This window comes from Gouania willdenowi, chromosome 3 (genome assembly GCF_900634775.1).
Source record: "Gouania willdenowi chromosome 3, fGouWil2.1, whole genome shotgun sequence".
NCBI lineage: Eukaryota > Metazoa > Chordata > Actinopteri > Blenniiformes > Gobiesocidae > Gouania > Gouania willdenowi.
The window spans coordinates 39,229,480-39,247,427 of record NC_041046.1 but is presented as its reverse complement, the minus strand read 5'-3'; the positions used below and the strand labels follow the sequence as shown (position 1 = coordinate 39,247,427).

Sequence of the window (17,948 nt, the reverse complement as noted above, 5' to 3'; positions counted from 1 at the left end):
TGAAAAAGGTCTATTGTAACTTTGTGCATCTGTTAACTTCTTTTTTTTTCTTTGAATTTTCAGCTGAATTTCTGCCACCTACTGGATTGGAGTAAAGAACCCTTTAAGATCCACTCAGTTTAGTTTTGATTAAACTGGTTTAAATGCAATGTTTACTAATAAGAATGAGACTTATGAACTGCTTCAGTGAACCATTAAAGTACATGCACACTGAACGCGACTGAGGCGATTGAAGCGACTGAAGTGAATAAATTACATTCAAAATCAATGTAAATGATGCAATGTCAAGTGACCTCCTTTTCAAGCGACGCGACTTGTGCGATACCAGCGACTAGGTCGCTCAAAGTTGAAAAATGTGAACTTTTCAAGCGAATTCAAGCGACATCTCGTCACTGTTTGCCTCCCCTCCCGCTGCAGCCGTCTCGCTGTAAATGTACGTTTGGTGTGAACGCACCCTTCGTATTCTGCCTGCTCGGCCTGTGTTTTCTCAGGGCTCATCAGCACCCCCAGCTGGGCCAGATGTGACCTACATTACAGTGGCTGATGTGTTAGTACCAGATGTTTAAGTGTGTGTGGATAGTATGTGGCTTTGTTGTATGATACGTACCTCTCCAGCGCCGTTGGCAGGTTTGTAGGTTTTCTTTAGCTTGCCGAAGGTTGCCTCCATGCCCGCCTGCTCCGTCACTTTCAGCGCCGCCTTAAACATTTTTGGCGTGTCCGGGCGATGTGGAATGACCACTTCTTCCTTCCTTGTTTCCTTCTCATCAGGCCTTTTGTCTTTGGTCAACATCTTCCTGTAGAGAAACAACAAAATTTCAGAGGACAAAGAGCTTTCTTCACACCTGTGGACACCTTTTTTTCTAACTGAACCACACACATTTGTGAGGATGCAGCTCCCATCAAGCTGCAGGTTTATGGTCTGAGTGAACCTATCAGGGAGGATGATCACAAGTCTGGACTGACCCCATTCTACGTCACAAGGTGGAACAAGCAGGGTGAGCTGATTAGAGACTCGTCTAATCCAGGAAATGGCAGAAGGTGACAGACCGCGAGGTGCAACTTTTTAAGACGCTCAGAAATGTTTTACTCTGAAAGAAAACCTGCAGATCTCTCCATTTCTTACAATCATCACATTCTAAAAACGACTATTTCATTCTTTAATGAGAAAGAATAGACTGTGGACCAGATGGATCCAGCAGCAGGTGTGCCCATAATGAGTCCTGCTCTTACTTTGCCTTCTTGCGGAGGAGTTTCTGGGACTCAGGGTAATGCACCAGGATCTCTGCCAGGTCCTTCTTGTCCAAGATGAACAGGTTGGCAAACCCATGTGCCTTCACATTGGCCGTACGTCGGTTACCTCCGCCTCCCGCCAACAGACTGACCATTCAGAGAGGAGGAGAGGGCATATCACATGATTTAATTAACATGTTTTTTTCTTTCAGTGATTCAAGCGTGGTCTGGTGACGTTAAGGTTTGTTATTTGACCTGCTGCATTACTGTCAGGTAAGATACAGCATTAACACAGTTTTATAGGGATAGTTCTGTATGGGACGCAGAATGAAACATATTTTGAACATTTAGCTTAATTTGAGATGGAAATTCATGTAAACAGCAAGTTATCATTGTTAAAAGTGTGTACAAAAATAAATCTAAATGTAAATGTTGAATCTAAATGTACAAGTTCAATCTAAATCGCTCAAGTAGTCAACTCACTTTTGCCAGTGATGAAGACACTAAAGAAGCAGAAGACCTTGGAGGGTGGGCGGGGCCGCGTGATGGACTCTGACCTGATCACTTTGTAGAATTATATTTAGCTTTACACTTGGTGACCAACATTCAGATTTAGATTTAACATTTACATTTTGATTTAATATTTATATATTTTTTTAACTTTCACATTTAGATTTAACTTTTACATTTAGATTTATTTTGATGTCTACACATTTTTAACAATGATATAGAACACGCTGTTTTACATGAATTGGTCTCAAATGAAAGAAAAATTAAGTAAATGTGAGGAAAGTGGCTAAATGTTAGAAATATGTCAGCTATGAAACAGTGACCGAGTTTTTACATTCGGAACCCCATATGTGCTGGGGGGTAAAAATAGGACCTGGTGAAATATGCCAGGGCGCCCCCTCCTAGTCTGCAGAGAACCAAAAGAAATAACTAAACTTTAAATTAAAATGAACAGTTATTAAATATATCCGTTTCAGATTTAAGTTACTTGTTGAAATGTGTCTCTAAATGTGTTTCATTAACGCCGCTCAGTGGCAGTTTGTGGTAAAAAAGACTCTGCCTTTGTTACTTTTTTAGGCCCTGTGTCTTATTTAAGCGTATCAGGAATGTAAACAATGAATGTTTTGGGCAGGCTTCCTCTCTGCCTGAGAAAAAACAACAACCGTTTAGTTTAAGCACAGCTGGATTTACAAGTTCACCCACAGAGCTGGGATTAAGCTCACACTTCAGTGAGAATGTTTTGAACTTTGTTAGCCTTCAATTTCAATAGAGACGGTGCATTCAGGGCCTTTCTTTTCTCCTCATATACAAGGCAGGATGTTGAGGTTTGAATTAGTATACTATTAAGGTGTGGTCAGGAAGGACAAGCTACTGAAGATCAAACATAGGTGGAGTAAAATGCTGACTAGAGATTTAAAGCAACAATCATCTCTGAAAGTTGCACAGATTGGTCTGAAAAAAAGAAAACCTGATGACCCTCAACAGAGGTGGACTGGCCATCTGGCATACCTGGCATTGTGCGGTGGGCCGACGACCCGAAGTGGGTCGGTCCAGTCTGCTAAGTTTTTTTTTTGACCAAAAATAGTCCAAAAGTGCCAAGTGTAAAAGTGTAAAGTGACTAAAATGGACCAAAAGCAGTCAAGAGTAACCAAAAAATAAGCAAATAAAGAGGAACCAGGTGGTATGTAATGGCAAAGGGTAGCTTCATTGGGCAAACTGTGGAAAACAATAGTGAAAAAGCAGAAAAATGTGGAACAAAATGAGGCAAAATGAAGGGGGAAAGAAGTTGTATTTGAAGCTTATTTGGATGAAAAGTGGCCCAAAAATATTACAAAAGGACAAAATATTGATAAGTGTCAAAAACTTGCAAAAACTGACAAAAAATAGGAAAAAAAGGAAATTCATTGGCAAAAGGTAGCTAAAATCTGAAAAAAATGTCAGATCTTTTTGAAAATGGGACAAAGGAAGTTGCAAAATGGCCAAAGAATATAGATTAAAAAGGTGTTAAAAAGTTCCCCCTTTTAAGGTTTTCTGGGGGACTAATAATTAGAATTAAGACGTGAAGAGCCACATGTTGAAAATCACTGACTTAATAATGGCTTCTACATGGTGTCTACTGTTAATGTAGTGGGGTGGTCTGGACACAAAATGCCAGGGCTGAATTTTGGTCCCAGTCCACCACTGACCCTCTACACACACAAACAATCTGCATAAATATCCCATATTAAATATCATGTATGACAGACATCAGTGTGTGTTTCTCCAATGTAAACACAAACAAACACACAGCAGACATCTGCTGACCCACTAACAGCTCTCTAATGAGATGACAGGATGATCACCGCCTGCTCTGACCTGATCTCTCCAAACACCGAGCCAGCTCTGATGGTGACGAACACCATCTGCAGGTCTGGACCGCCCACCACCTGGACCTCACCCTGCTTGATGATGTACATCTCACGGCCGATCTCCCCCTGATGCACACAGACACGTGGATACACACACACACACACACGGACAAATAAACTTGTTTTCTTACTTTCTTGCACACAAAGTCTCCAGGCAGGTAAACCACGGATTTGAGCCTCGTCAGCATGTCAAACACCATCTGCCTATCACAGCCCTGAGACAGAAGATGAAATAAATGTACATATATACACAATTATACAATAAGATACAAGGCACGATAAGATACAGTAACAAAACACACAATAATATTAGATAGGATGCAAAGCTACAACAGAGATGGGTAATTTATCATAGCGGGGGCCCCAAAACTCTGATTATCTAATCCAAGAGCCACATTATCAACATTTACATGACAATAACGACACATCTGAGGTTTAATACAGGAAAGAACAATGGGTTTCTGTTTTTTTGTTGTTGTTTGGGATGTTTTCGAGCATTTTTGTGTGCTTTTGTTGTGTTTTTGTATATTTTTGTAATTCCTATGTATAATATTTTTCAATCATTTAGTGTGTGATTGTTGTTATATTATGTGTTATCGGAGCCTTTTTGTGTGTTTTTTGTTGTCGTTTTATATAATTCTCTGTCATTTTGTGTGTTTTGGTTGTTATTTTGGGTTTTTGGATTCATTTTTGTCTTTTTTTTTTTCTTTTGTGTTTGTTCCTAATAAAATAAAATACAAATATTTGGAGTATAATTTGAACATTTTTGTAGTTATTATGTGCATTTGCACATCTCCAGAGTGAAGGGTTTAATGACTCAGAAAGATCAGGAGAAACTGGTCCATGCTTTTATCTCCAGCAGACTGGACTATTGTAATGGTCTTCTGACAGGAATCCACCAAAAGAGCATCAAACATCTACAGCTGGTTCAGAACGCTGCAGCTCTGGTCTTAACCAGAACAAAGAGGTCAGTTTTAAAGTCTTTACACTGGTTCCCAGTCAGCCTCAGAATAGACTTTAAAGTTCTGCTGCTGGTGTATAAATGAGTGAATGGGTTTGGTCCAGAATACATCAGTGACATGTTAGTCAGGTATGAACCCAGCAGGTCTCTCAGATCTATGGACACAGGTCAGATAGTGGAGCCCAGAGCTCACAGTAAACATGGTGATGCTGCTTTTAGTTGTTATGCTGCAAAGAAGTGGAACAAACTGCAGCAGAGCTGAAGTCAGCATCACATGTGAACATTTTTAAAAGTTAAAAGAACTTTTTTCTCTATTGCGTATGATTGAGAGGGAGATTTTTGGTCATGTTGTTGATGTAATGTGTTTGTTGATGATTTTAAATGTTTTTACTGATGATTTTAAATGTTTTTACTGATGATTTTAAATGTTTTTTTGTTGTTGCCGACTTTATTGTTCTTATTGATTATAAGCTATTGAATGTTTTCTGTTGCACTTTTTAAACATGTAAAGCATATTAATATTCCTTGTGTATGAAATGCGCTATACAAATAAATTTGCCTTGCCTTACTTTGGGGGATACACAAAATTAGACCGAGGGCTTCATGTGGTGCCCCTAAGCCTGGAGTAAAATACACCAAAACACAATCGAATGCAATAATACAAGACAAGATAACAACACAGAACAACACAAGACAAATTGCATCAAGATACAGTATGATGATAAAAGAAAAGATGCAATAAAAGATAAGATGTAAATAATGACGAGCGATGGGAAAGCAGCATCCTCTCTGCCGTTAATAGGCGCCTCATCTGATTGGTCCTTTATGAGTGACAAAATCATAAGCCAATCAGTGTGTAGATCTGGCTGTGGGTTCATTTTTCAGCTGTTTATGTCATGTTTAGTTCTGTCACTCAACCTTTGGTTGTCTTTTTGTGTCAGTTCGGTTCTCTGACCTGAAACAGAGCCACTTTGCTGACGATGGAGTAGTTGACATCCACAGCGATGTCCAGCCTCATCTTCGTCGGAAGCTGCACCAAGAGCTCCTGCTCGTCTGTGAAAGCAGACGAAAGGTCTTCACTCGACCAAAATACACATCAGACCTCCAGTGAAGAAACAGACCAAATTTAAATGGTCTAGATCTTTTATTCACAGGCAGTACTGAGAGGAGTCAGAGGTGGAGGTTGGCTGTTGTAACTTATATCGACAGCAGTGGTTCTAAACCTTTTCAGCCCGTGACCCCCAAAATAAAGGTTCCAGAAACCAGGGACCCCCACTGTAGCTGAAAGTGGTTAAACACAGACAAGAACATTCCAGAACAGTCATGTGGAGACAGGGCCATCTATAAGGGTGAATAAAGGGGGAAGCTTTTTGGGGCCCATCCATAAAGTCAGCAAAATGATGGTCTATTCTTCAATGAGTTTGTGATAACCACATTTATTTATTTATCTGAATAATATCCACTGTTATCCAGTTATTATTATTTGCGCCATGGTATAAAGTCATCTTAACGATGTAAATTCTTGTTTTAATTCTGGCTACCCCCTCCCAGTGTCTTGTAACCCCAAGGTTGAGAACCACTGGTCTACAACATTGACAGCTCCTGTACAGCACAGGCTCCTTACCCAGCATGCCCTGGCTCTTCCAGGTGTAGTCGTACCAGGTTTTGATGCGGTTCTGGACCTTCTGGGGGATGTGGTAGGAGTTCATGTACTTGACGGTGCTGTCCATGCAGGCGCGGTAGTAGTTCTCCCCCGCAGTAGCTGCTCCGACCACATCCCTCATCTGAACATGAAAACATAACAGGATGACATCCCAGAATCACAAGCAGACCTCCTACTAACAGACAGTGGTGGACTGACCTGGCCAATCATAATGGAGAAGGCAAACACACCAACGAAGTAGTTAATGAGCTGGAAGCAGATCTCAAAGACTGTGGTTGGGTCAGGCAGACCCCCGATGGTAATCAGCGTCTTCACGGCAAAGTAGTAACAGCGGATGTACCTGCACGAAGACAAACCAGCTGACAAGTAGCTAAGTACAAATACTTTGTTACTGTACTTAAGAAGTTTTTTTCTGGTATCTGTACTTTCACTGTCACCTCAATGATGAAATGAATGAATGTTAACACACATTTTAAAGAATCTAACTTTTTTTCTACAGTTTTTATCATTAACGGTCTGCGGAAAATTAGCAGAAATTACACTTGTATTTTCAGTTCATGTTCATGACTATTACACATACCCCCATTTGAGATGCATGTAAAAGAATTGCATAATCATCATCACTCTCTTTCTGACTGTCTTTCTCTATTCAAAGCTGCTGTAGACATTAAAAAAAAAAAAAATCAGATGAAGACAAAGTGTAGACCCCATAGATCAATAAATTCATTTAATCAATAAATAAATGTAATCAATAAACAAAATAAATCAATAAATCATGGATTATGTGCCAAAAAAATAATGTAAAAGATTGAAATTGCTACTGGAAAGTTTGTTTTGAACTCCACTGTAGGCACTCTCTAATTTACGAAGTCAGAAAAGTTTTGCACATTGCATTGTGGGATGTGGAGTTCTGTAGAGGGATGCATAAGTGTTTTCTTGTGTTTGCCCCAAAAACTCTGCCAAAGTGACTTCCCAACACATTTCTGGGGTTTTCATACACTAATCCCAAAGGATTTCCTGCTAAAATAAAGGTTAAATATCTACATTTATTATTCATAGTTCATACACAACACTTATGTGCACCCCTGAGAATGTTTGATCTTTAGAAAGAGCTTACACAACTACAGCTAACCTTTAAAGCAAATGTGTATTTCTTCTGTTGATGGAATTCAAACAGAGCTTTTTAAAAGGTTGAAAATACGTATATATATTTGGCAGTTTTAGAGGAAAAGAAACCAAAAGCACAAAAATTCTAATTTTTAACTAGATATTTTTTTTTTGTTTGTTTTTTTTTTTTTTTACTGGTTTTGAGCTTTTACATTCAGTCTTACATTGGTTTAGGAGAATGATGACACTATATTACAAAAAAATCTGAATTGTATTCTTCTTCCTGCTCCTATAGTCTAGACCTGGAACGTGTTCATTTGTAACTTTAGTTTGTGGCGCTTTGAGTAAGTTTCTGTTTTCTTTAAGGTTATAAAAGGTTATAGGTAAAATTCTCAGTGGAGCACCTTTTCTGTCCTGTTTATGTCCATGTTTTATCCTAGATCCTGCTTTTTGGTTTTGTTACTGTGTGTTTCTCCTGGTCTTTGTTTCTAGTGTGGGCTCAACGTCAGAATATTGTCTCTTATTACGTCTAAATAATTACATGTACGGTGTTTCTTACGCGTTGCCTTTGCCGTTGTAGACCCACTTGGTGGATCCCAGTCCTTCATAGGCCGAGCCCCAGTAAAACAAACAGGCATTGATGTGCAGAGAGTAGAGCAGGTAGGTGGAGGTCCGGATCACCCTGACACAAAAATACAAATTGGTCAAAACTTCTTTCATAACAGGAAATACTCTGTTTTGTCTTTCTTTTAATATTTCTGTGTTTGAAGCACTATTTTACCAGAGTTCAGCACAATGTATTTGAAAACATACACACATGCTGGACAACACAAAACTTTTACTCTAACGATAGCAGAAAGGGTCTCTGTGTGTAAATCAAACCCTTTAAAGCTTGGACAGTAAATAAAAATAAATAAATATGGCTCATTCGTAAGTGAATCCAAATAAATAAATCAGAACCAAATGATGAAAACAACAGGATTATGTTTTGATTTTGTGATATTTCACTCTGAGGCTCTAAAAAAGATCTAAATGCAAACTTAAGTATGGGTTTCCCAAAGCACATCCTGCTCTTCCAGGTACCCTCACCTGTAGATGTAGGCTTTTTTCATCACGGCTTCCATCCTGTCGTTGAACTCAAAGAAAGCCGTGTACTGAGAAGGAAAAACACACTGTCGGCATCGTCTCAGGCAAACCTAATGGTGTCAGTGAAGCTGACCTTCAACAGACGAGGAAACCTCAGCAGGGAGTTCACTCCAGTGAAGTAATAAAGAACCTCCATGGGAAACAGGCTGATTACGTCCATCTGAAACCACCACAAAGACGAGACAATCATCGCCTGTGCAACATATTTAAATTTAGTTGTATGTGTCTTGTAGTTATTTGAGGATGGAATAAAGAATCAACAATGGTTTTTGGAGTGTTTAGGTTTGAACCCAGTTTGTATAAACGTTAATATCTAAGTAATGTGGTGAAATCTAATGTGGTTGTTTTATTTATGAGGATGGGATGTAGTTCATATGCCTGCTAATCATCTATGAGAGATGTTGAACTCATTTTAATTCAGGGGCCAAATAAGCTTCAGTTTGATCTCAAGTGGGCCACAGAACAGGAGACTTCCACGTATATAAATGATATATATTAATATCCAAGCAGTGACAGATCAGTTCTTTTATGATCTTCATTTGATTTTGAACAATTTCTATTTAATTTGGAGACGTTTTGTGTTTTTTTCTGTTGAACAAAAATAAACAATTGTTTATGTCAGTGCTGTCCTTTGAAAATAAAGAAATGAAAGGAAAGATCAAAGTTCTCTCTGAGCTTCTGTGGAGATTTCAGGTCAAAGCACATTTTAAGTCAGTCTGTGTCCGTTCTGACCATAATGATACCAAGTCATAACATATAATAAGAAGTTGTTATGGGGATTGTGCAGAACTGTTTGTTTCTCACCTTGAATCTCTCGGTGGTCATGTAATTCTTCCTCATGTCCTTCTTGTCACACTGTGAACACAATCACATCACAGGTTAATGAAGCATTTTTCACTCTCATCTCTGACTTAAAATCCTCTGCTGACCACGATGTCTCCGCCGCGGACAAACTGCAGCCGCGGCTGGAAGACAAGGATGTCTGTGATGTAGATGAGGTCACAGGTGTAGTCTGCCAGCAGCCACAGGTGGATGTTGTCGGGCGTTTGGTAAGGAAAGGCCCAGCGGACTGGGATCAGCCACACGTTCCAGTTCCACGCCGCCACCACCAGGAAGAGCCAGACAACATAGATCAGATCTGTGGAGGCCAGGGGTTGGGGTCAATTATAATTGTAAATGCGTAATTGGTAATTCAGTACAATTATGACATAATAATAATTTAAACCGTAATAAAATATGTTGCTGTTGTAATCGTAATCGTAATTTAATTGTAATTGAGTTCAAATAATTTACTTTCTAATTGGAATTGGCATTAACATCATATAAGAACTATCATTTACAATATAATTAAATGCAAAATTGGGTGAACCGTTTTATAGTTCTGTAGTTTACACATAGAACTATGTAGTAAACCAGTATTAAAATATGTTTCATATCAAGTTTACCCATTAGTTCTCTTGAGGATCATTTTACCATTAATAGAAAATTGAAATCAATATTAATACCAATATTATAACTGTTTTGGAAGCCTAACAAGCTAACCAAGAGATGAAAAACAAATTGGATGGTAATCTTTTTTAGTGTATTTTACAGCTGATTTAGTCTGATTTAACCATGTGAAAACCAACCCAATATCATAAGAGATGCTAATAGAAAGCTAACGCAAGAGGATGGTTACAGAGTAACCAAACGCCTGCATTCTCCTGACTTGCCACTAGGAGGGAAATTCAAAAAAATTCCTTGAATATGGGCGGGCTGTTGGAGCAGTTAAGACACACCCAGTTTATACTATTAAATCTTTAAAATATAATCTATGCTATGCTAACGAGCTACTCATTACTCAATACACCTCTCTATTCACTCTTGTCTCAATCCAACATACTTACCACAGATTGTAGAGCCCACAGATGCTAGTTTTCAAAAAAGGGGCGGGGCTAACAGTGCTTGTACCCATAAAAGCAACTTAATTACAATAATGTGAGTACTTGTAATCCATTACTTTCACCTCTGCTGCGGGATCCATCGTCAGTGGGTTCACTGACCTGCTATTGGATCATGTTTGTGTCCTATATCATCCTGGATATAGTGACTCTCACCAGTGAAGGGGTCAATGCTGGAGGGGAAGCGGTACTTCATGATGCTTTGCAGCCAATCAGGTATCACTGGCAGTTTGGGGATTGGAAGCGGAAATCCCAGAAGCTCAAACTGGAAGTCGTCCTCTTCCACAACTGCTGCCGGCTCCTCCTTTTTTTCCTCTGGTGGGGGAGGCGGGGGTGGGGGGGCTTTAGTGGGAGCTGCAGGGACAAAGTGTAGCCTGAGGTTAGTTAATACAAAGTGTTACATGTGCAAAATCCGGCCCTTTAGCGGATCCAATTTGGCCCTCAGTAGAAAGTGGAAATGACAGTATAACTATGACTCATTGTGTAAATTTCCAACTATTTTAGTTGTAGATATTCCTCCAAAAACACAAATTTCAATTAAAATATAATATTTGCAGGGCTCACAGTTTCCCTATGCTTATTACATAACGACATTTTTACCTTTCTATTGTTCCAAAATCCTGCCATTTTCCCCAAATTATTTCATAAAATTATCCCAAATTGAATAAAAAAATATCAAGAAAATTAAAAAGTTCTTGCAGAGACTGATATCTGTTAGCTATTGCTTGGATATTGTGGGTGCCTTACATATTTTACACATCATTTCCAAGCGGAAGTGCAAACTCGGGCACATTAAGGTTGAATTTACTCGTTTTTTTCTGCCAAAAGTCTGTGGCCCACTGGTCCGTATTTGGCTCCTGAACTAAAATAAGTTTTGGCAAAGTTTGTTTTGTTTGGAAAACTATATTTACCCAGCTCCATAAAGGACGATTGCATTACTGTGGTGATATCATATCTTACAGGCAGGGCCCTTTCTCCACCTCTCTAATGGCTCAAGTCCATCAGAGCACAAAAAGTAAAGCTATATGTACAAATAAAGTAGAAGTAATTGTGTAATAAAAGAAATGTTGAAAGTATATAACAGGACGTTTTAAAGCATTAATTAGCAAAGGGATGCCTAACAATAGAAAATACCCTGGTTTAGTGGGATAGAGAAGTATTTAGATTTAACCTAATTTACTTTGTTTACAATGCTTGACAACAATCTGTATCAGAAGATTCTGCAAGTTTTTGCAATATTTACTTCTTTAAATCCAATCCAAGTAGACTGTTCATCATTGCATACATATCATCTCCAAGCACATTCATGTGGTACGACACAGTGGTAAAAATCCCTGAGTTAAAGGTACGAACATGCTGCAGGACTCTCCTCCTCCGAATCGTCCGGGTCCAACAGTCGCTCTTTCTTGTGCTCAGTGCGACCTTTGAAGAGCTGGACCAGCTCGTTGAGTCGCTCCTGGATCACCACACTGCCAACACTGGCTGATGACATAGGCCGTGTCCTATAGGATGACAACTGGATGTCAACACAGACGGGCAGCTGGAAAACGAAGAACAGACCTGGCAACACGTCATTTGTGCGTCTTACTCTTGGTCCGACAGCCGCAGGTCTTCCTGACTGGAGCAGGGCTTTAGGTCGCCCTCGTCTGCAGACTGGTCGTCCCGTGCATGACTGAGGATATGAGAATACTTGAGTTAAACATGCTGAGCATCATAACAATCTCATGAACAATTTCAATACTAAAGGGAAAGACATATGACATCTGATTGGTTGATTTGACATTAGAGATATACAATATATACTGTGTATATATACATGTGTATAAAAATGTATATGTATATATATATATATATATATACATTTTATTTAAAGGCGCCTTTTAAGGTACCAAGGTCACCGTACAGAAAATAACAGGTTAAAAACAGTAAGGAACAACAAAAAATACAAAGAAATTTAAGGTGGACAACAATGGAAGAGCTGTCGATCAGACAGGGAATTACAGTACAGATTGGTTTGAATGTCCCGTTGGTTCTACCGCAGTGTTTTTCAACCTTTGGGTCGGGACCCCATGTGGGGTCGCCTGAAATGTCTAGTAAAAAAAACAAAAAGAGTGGGTTGATGTCAGTGGCGGATGCTTTAAGACTACAAGGGAACCTCAGCTTCCCCTAAAATCAGTGGTCAAATATGTAGTGTTGTGTGTACATTTCATTGACTAAATATATGACAGAACACATGTATGTTTAGTTCAGAATCAGCTTCTTATAACAGGAAACTGACAGTGACTGCGTGACGTTCTTCATTCATTACCGCAGCGTCACAGTGTTAATAAACAGTGGTGAAGTTCAGCTTCAATTGAAGTCAATGGGAGAGGATTTAGGGGTTGATCCACTGCAGTCAAACTAGACGCTCATTGGATAAATGCTCGGTTATGACGCACTTAGTCCCGCCCATCGGACGCCGGGCTTCACAGGAGGTCTATGGAGCAGTGGGCTGGATCTGTCTGTTCCGGACGCTGGAATAATGGATGATGATTGGATGATCTGTCTCAGGCTAATTCAATTTTGATTGACAGCAAAATGAGCCAATCAGAGAGTATGACGTTGTAGGCACACAGGCGGGTTTTTCAAATATTTAAGTCCGTTGCTCTGTGTTGACACGGAGACTTTGCTGATCTTCTCATAGCGAATCAACTTCTGTCTGTTTTTGGTGTTTGTGGAGACTGTTACTGCTTGTGTTGTGAGACTTTTGACCAAACACTCACACTCCAGCACGCAGCAGCTACGCGTGTGCGTGCGTGATAATCTACAAATAGTTATTGACAACAAAATGTGAATTCTACTAGAATTCACATTTAAATAAACAGATACATTTTCTGAAGTAGGCAGAAAATGAGCTTCCCCTGCATGAAAGACCAGCAGCCGCCACTGGTTGATGTGTGTGGCTCGTTACCTGATTCTAGGGACAGTCAGAGTGCCCCCCTCTGGTGTAGTGATGATTTGGGGTATGTTCAGGCCTTTTCCTCTTTCCACATCTATCTTTAGTTTTGTGGTTCCGGTTCTTCTCTCTAAGGAGCAGAACAGGAAACACACAGCTTCACTGGAGGAAACAAGCAGCAGCTCAAACAGAGGCTTCCTGAAGAGTAAAGATTATATAATTATTGTTCTGTATTTTTGTAATATTTGACACTGGGATAACACTTCACTTGAAGTTTTATACAAAAGGCTGACATTACGCTGTTATTAGCATGAATAAGGTGTCATGAAGGCTGTCATTAAATGTTAACTAAATTATGACACCTTTGGAGCTATGTTGGCATTTTTGGGTGAGGTGGAGGGATCTAGTGGGGTTAGGGGTTAGGGTTAAGTTTGTGGTTAATTTCTCTCGATGACACCCCCTGAATGGTTCTGGGCTGTTCAGTTTGGTATGGGGAGTCAAAGGCAAGGCACGGGTTAGGGTTAGGGCAGGGGTCTGCAAACTGCGGCTCTGGAGCCTTATGTGGCTCTTTGACTCTTTTGCAATGGCTCCCTATTGTTTAAAAAAATATTGAAACAAAAAGTTATTTTCTTAAGGACACCGACACCAAATAAAATCATGATATAACAATTTGTTAATCTAAAAATGAATCACGTTGTGCAATAATTCTATACCACCTTCCTACTTCACCTCCTGCAAAATCTACCAACCATCAACTTTCCTTATTGCACCTGTGGTTAACCTTACGCTTTAAGATCCTGGTAAGATAACTACATTAATTGAAAGACTATTTTGAAAGAAACATTAATTGTGTGGGAATTGATTCATTTAAGTGCCAATGTGTTGACTGATGTGTTTGATGTGTTCAAATTCAAGTTATTTTTTGTAGTCCTTCAAATACATGAACTATGTATATATACATGAAATATTCTATATATAACATTTTGTTCATGTAAACTGAGATGCTTGAGAATTTGAAGATGCAAGATATTGTTTTGTTATTTATTGATGTAAATTTATTCTTATTTTATTTCAAACAGTTTTTAAGTTGCTTTTTAAATAATTAAACTAAATAACTAATCAAACATTATTCAATATAAATTTAAATGTATAGAATTGTCTTCACTCAGAAGGTATTTTTTTCGGCTCCAGAAGGTGAGATGAAGCAAAATGGCTCCTTTGAGAGTAAAGGTTGCAGACCCCTGGGTTAGGGTAACAAAGGGTTAGGATTATAGTAACAAACAACACTTAATGACAGCCTTCATGACACCTTATTCATGCTAATGATAGGTCTCATGTCATAATATTGACAGCGTAATGTCAGCCTTATGTATAAAACTTCAGGTAAAGTGTTACTGATGCAGGTTTAAAAGCCTCGTAATAAGCTGAGCAGTAACACAAGCAAAGCACACAAGCATACAAGGACAAAATATTCACTAGGGACACATTTAAGAATAAAACATGTCTGGGCCCGATACTTTTCAACATATTGTTTTCAGAAAAAAAATTACCCACTGAGATATCATGTGCGTATTGCTCAATAAAGCTTTCTAGTTCTGCCAGTTTTTTAGTAATGCAGGTTCGATTGACGATTTTCAGCACTTTCCACTCTATTATCATCAACCGTACCCATGGAAACCCAAGAATAACTTTCTATGTCAATTTTTAAAAAGGCAATGAAGGACATTAGGTTGTAAAACAGGATCCATTGAGTTGTACCTCAGTGTGTGATGGCTGTGACCAACTTTCATTCCACTCCGTTACCACAAAAAGGTAACGGAGTGGAAAGACCTTCATCATTCAACCCCATGTTAAACAAAAATGAAAATGAGAAAGAATTCAGCACTGCTACTATGCTGGTCATACAGCACAGCTAGCATGGAAAATTAGGTGAGCTACTGGAACCTTTAATCATTGATTTTCAACATCCCAAATGTGCCCCTAATGAAAATTTCACCCACAAACTGATTGAAAGTGAAACATCTACCTTAAGAGCTGAGACAGCAGCAGGTGAAGCTGCAGAGCATGATGGGATGGCAGCTGAGGCAGATCAGTTTGGCACTCAAAGATTTGTTCTATGTGTCATTAGAGGGTTCTGGGGGGTTTCTAAGGGTGGGCTAATGAAGGGTTGTGGGTAGATTAAGGCTGCTGAGGATGCTGGGTGCCAGCGTTAAGGCGTCGGAGGCGGCTGACGATGCTCATGCAGCACTTGTGCGCCTGCTTGTGAAGCTGTGTGAGCTGTGAGAGCTCGGGCGGTGAGGGCAGCGAAGTCGGGTTGAGGCTGCTGTCGTGCACCCATTTACAGCAGCTCTGCAGACACTCAGCAGCGAGCGGGAACCGAAGCAGGAAGCTCTTTATCGGAGAGCAAACTTCAGAAACTGAACAAAAGGACAGCACGAACAGTTTAACACACATTTATCCACTCTGATTGATTCACTTTAAAACTCAGTGCCTCCATAAAGCTCCCACAATGTTGATTCTTTCTTTGTACCTTTACTACTAGGAACGAGAGATGATTTAGAAGCTGCTGATGCAATAAAAATCACTTTAAACTCACGCTTGTGGAGGTCGTCATGTGACGTAGTGTTTTCTCGGGGAAGTTCTCCGTTCACAAAATATAAACCAATGTTTTGACAAAATTGTATTTCATTTTTCCAATTACAAAGGGTTTGATGAATGTACTGAAGCTTACAGGGTTCAGTAACTCCAATAAGGTTAAGAACCAGTGACTTAGATCAATTTAGTCACTTTTAACTTCACACTATATTTTTCACCATTTAATCCCCTCCAGGTAAAAAGAACATTTCATGGTAATATTTTAAGTGAATGTCAGTAATGCAATAAAGTTTTCACACCAAGTATAGCTTTTAAATGTCAGTATAGGACCTAGATAATAGCAATAATAGCATTAATCTTACTTAGCTGAACTGAAAGACAGTTATATGTAACATTGTTTGACAAGCTGTGACGTAGTGATTACTCAAGGAAGTTCTCCATTCATGTAATTCATGGTTTCCATGGTAGCGTAGACTTCCTGTCATAGGTGTTTTTCTTGTTTAGCTGAAGTCGTGTGGATCCGTAGTAAGATGGATGATAGGGTGTTTTTGCTGCTGAATTCAATGTTCTAATTGATTTTTAAGCTGTTGAATGTTTTCTGTTGCACTTTTGGATCATGTAAAGCACAACGAGTTGCGTTGTAAATGAAATGCGCTACACAAATACATTTTCCTTGCCTTTGGCGTCCAAGTGCTGCTCCTACCAACATTTTTAAAGTCTTATTTCTCTTTTCCTGGTAAGCGCAATGTCAAAGTCCGTCCCCCGTAATGTTTCTGCTCTTCTAGGGAATTATGTCATAACATCCAAAGAACTGGATGAATTGTAACTAAGCACTAAAACAGTAATTGAAAATCTATGTAGATAGACTCTCTATGGGAGCAGAAATACAACGTGTAATATGAATGACTCCAAAGACACAAATTAGGAACAAAGTTGAATTATTCAACTTTAGACATATCTCAACTGGTCTCACCCTGGGACCCACAATTTGCCACAATCATTAAATCGCGACACACTTTGCTTCATAATTCAACCAAATTTAGTTTTTCAAAAAATATCTGTTGAAAACACACACAATCTTTTTTAAAACATAAATCTATACATTTTCCTGTGCAACATGCATTTCACAGCATGGCTGTCAAAAGAGAGACAATAAGCTGTCCTCGACCCACCAGTTAAAAAATGCTGAACTGAAGTGCATTCATATGATTGGTTGCTGATTGTTTTAATTAAAAGTAAATCAAATCTCCAAACTATGTAGAATAAAGATTTGTATAACAATATCTGATCAATATTGACACATTTTGAACCATTTTTCTTGGTTTATTTGCCAATCATACACCTAAGTCAGCCTGGTAGTGACATGTGACATCAGTTACTTCTAGGACCTGCTGTGTGGGAGGAGCTTAAAGAGTCACTAGGTTTGAAAAGTGAACATAAAAGGATGAGCAGAGAGGAACTGAGTTATGAACTCATTTCTACAATCTGAAGTACATTCATGATGTCCATTAGAGAGGAAATAATCTGACCTTCGCTTTCCTGTTGTTGTTTTGCTGCTCCATCCTGAGGAGAAACAAAACCCTGTGTGGAGGACATTAGTCATTAAATTAATAATTAACTCTCTTTATCTGTGAGTTTTGCTCTCAATACATTTTTTACTCCAACACTTGGTCAGACACAGGGCCAGCCTTCCCAACAGGCAACACAGGCGGCCGCCAAATTGCACTAATTGTATTAATATTAAAAATCTGTAAGTATACCTGCTAATCTTTTGCCCCTGCTGCTGCTAACGACCTCTGCCTGGCCAACAGTCTGAATGAGTTCTATTGTAGATTTGACAGACAATGGGACAGACCTGACTCCAACCCCCCTCACACCTCTGACCAGCCTCACTCCAACACCTTCACCCCCCACATCAAAGCTACAGTTTCACCCCAGCTGCCTACAGAGGCTC

At 39.3% G+C, this 17,948-nt stretch overlaps 1 protein-coding gene across 8 annotated transcripts in view; it reads right to left on the bottom strand.

Annotated features, from left to right (window-relative positions):
• Positions 1-17,948, bottom strand: part of cngb1a (cyclic nucleotide gated channel subunit beta 1a) — a 41,498-nt gene that overhangs the window by 2,785 nt on the left and 20,765 nt on the right. For 6 of the 8 annotated variants that reach the window (XM_028433934.1, XM_028433936.1, XM_028433924.1 and 3 more), the window contains 17 exons: positions 17,524-17,575; positions 13,415-13,529; positions 12,053-12,136; positions 11,818-11,966; positions 10,621-10,818; positions 9,454-9,662; positions 9,329-9,379; positions 8,598-8,684; positions 8,468-8,532; positions 7,938-8,060; positions 6,470-6,611; positions 6,233-6,392; positions 5,564-5,661; positions 3,779-3,862; positions 3,595-3,713; positions 1,231-1,377; positions 608-794 (listed from right to left, as the gene is read on the bottom strand). In XM_028433934.1, the coding sequence (XP_028289735.1) occupies positions 608-794; positions 1,231-1,377; positions 3,595-3,713; positions 3,779-3,862; positions 5,564-5,661; positions 6,233-6,392; positions 6,470-6,611; positions 7,938-8,060; positions 8,468-8,532; positions 8,598-8,684; positions 9,329-9,379; positions 9,454-9,662; positions 10,621-10,818; positions 11,818-11,966; positions 12,053-12,136; positions 13,415-13,529; positions 17,524-17,575 (2,070 nt within the window). The remainder of the gene's footprint in view (positions 1-607; positions 795-1,230; positions 1,378-3,594; positions 3,714-3,778; positions 3,863-5,563; positions 5,662-6,232; positions 6,393-6,469; positions 6,612-7,937; positions 8,061-8,467; positions 8,533-8,597; positions 8,685-9,328; positions 9,380-9,453; positions 9,663-10,620; positions 10,819-11,817; positions 11,967-12,052; positions 12,137-13,414; positions 13,530-17,523; positions 17,576-17,948) is intronic. The other 2 variants (XM_028433914.1, XM_028433960.1) reach the window with 2 other exon arrangements.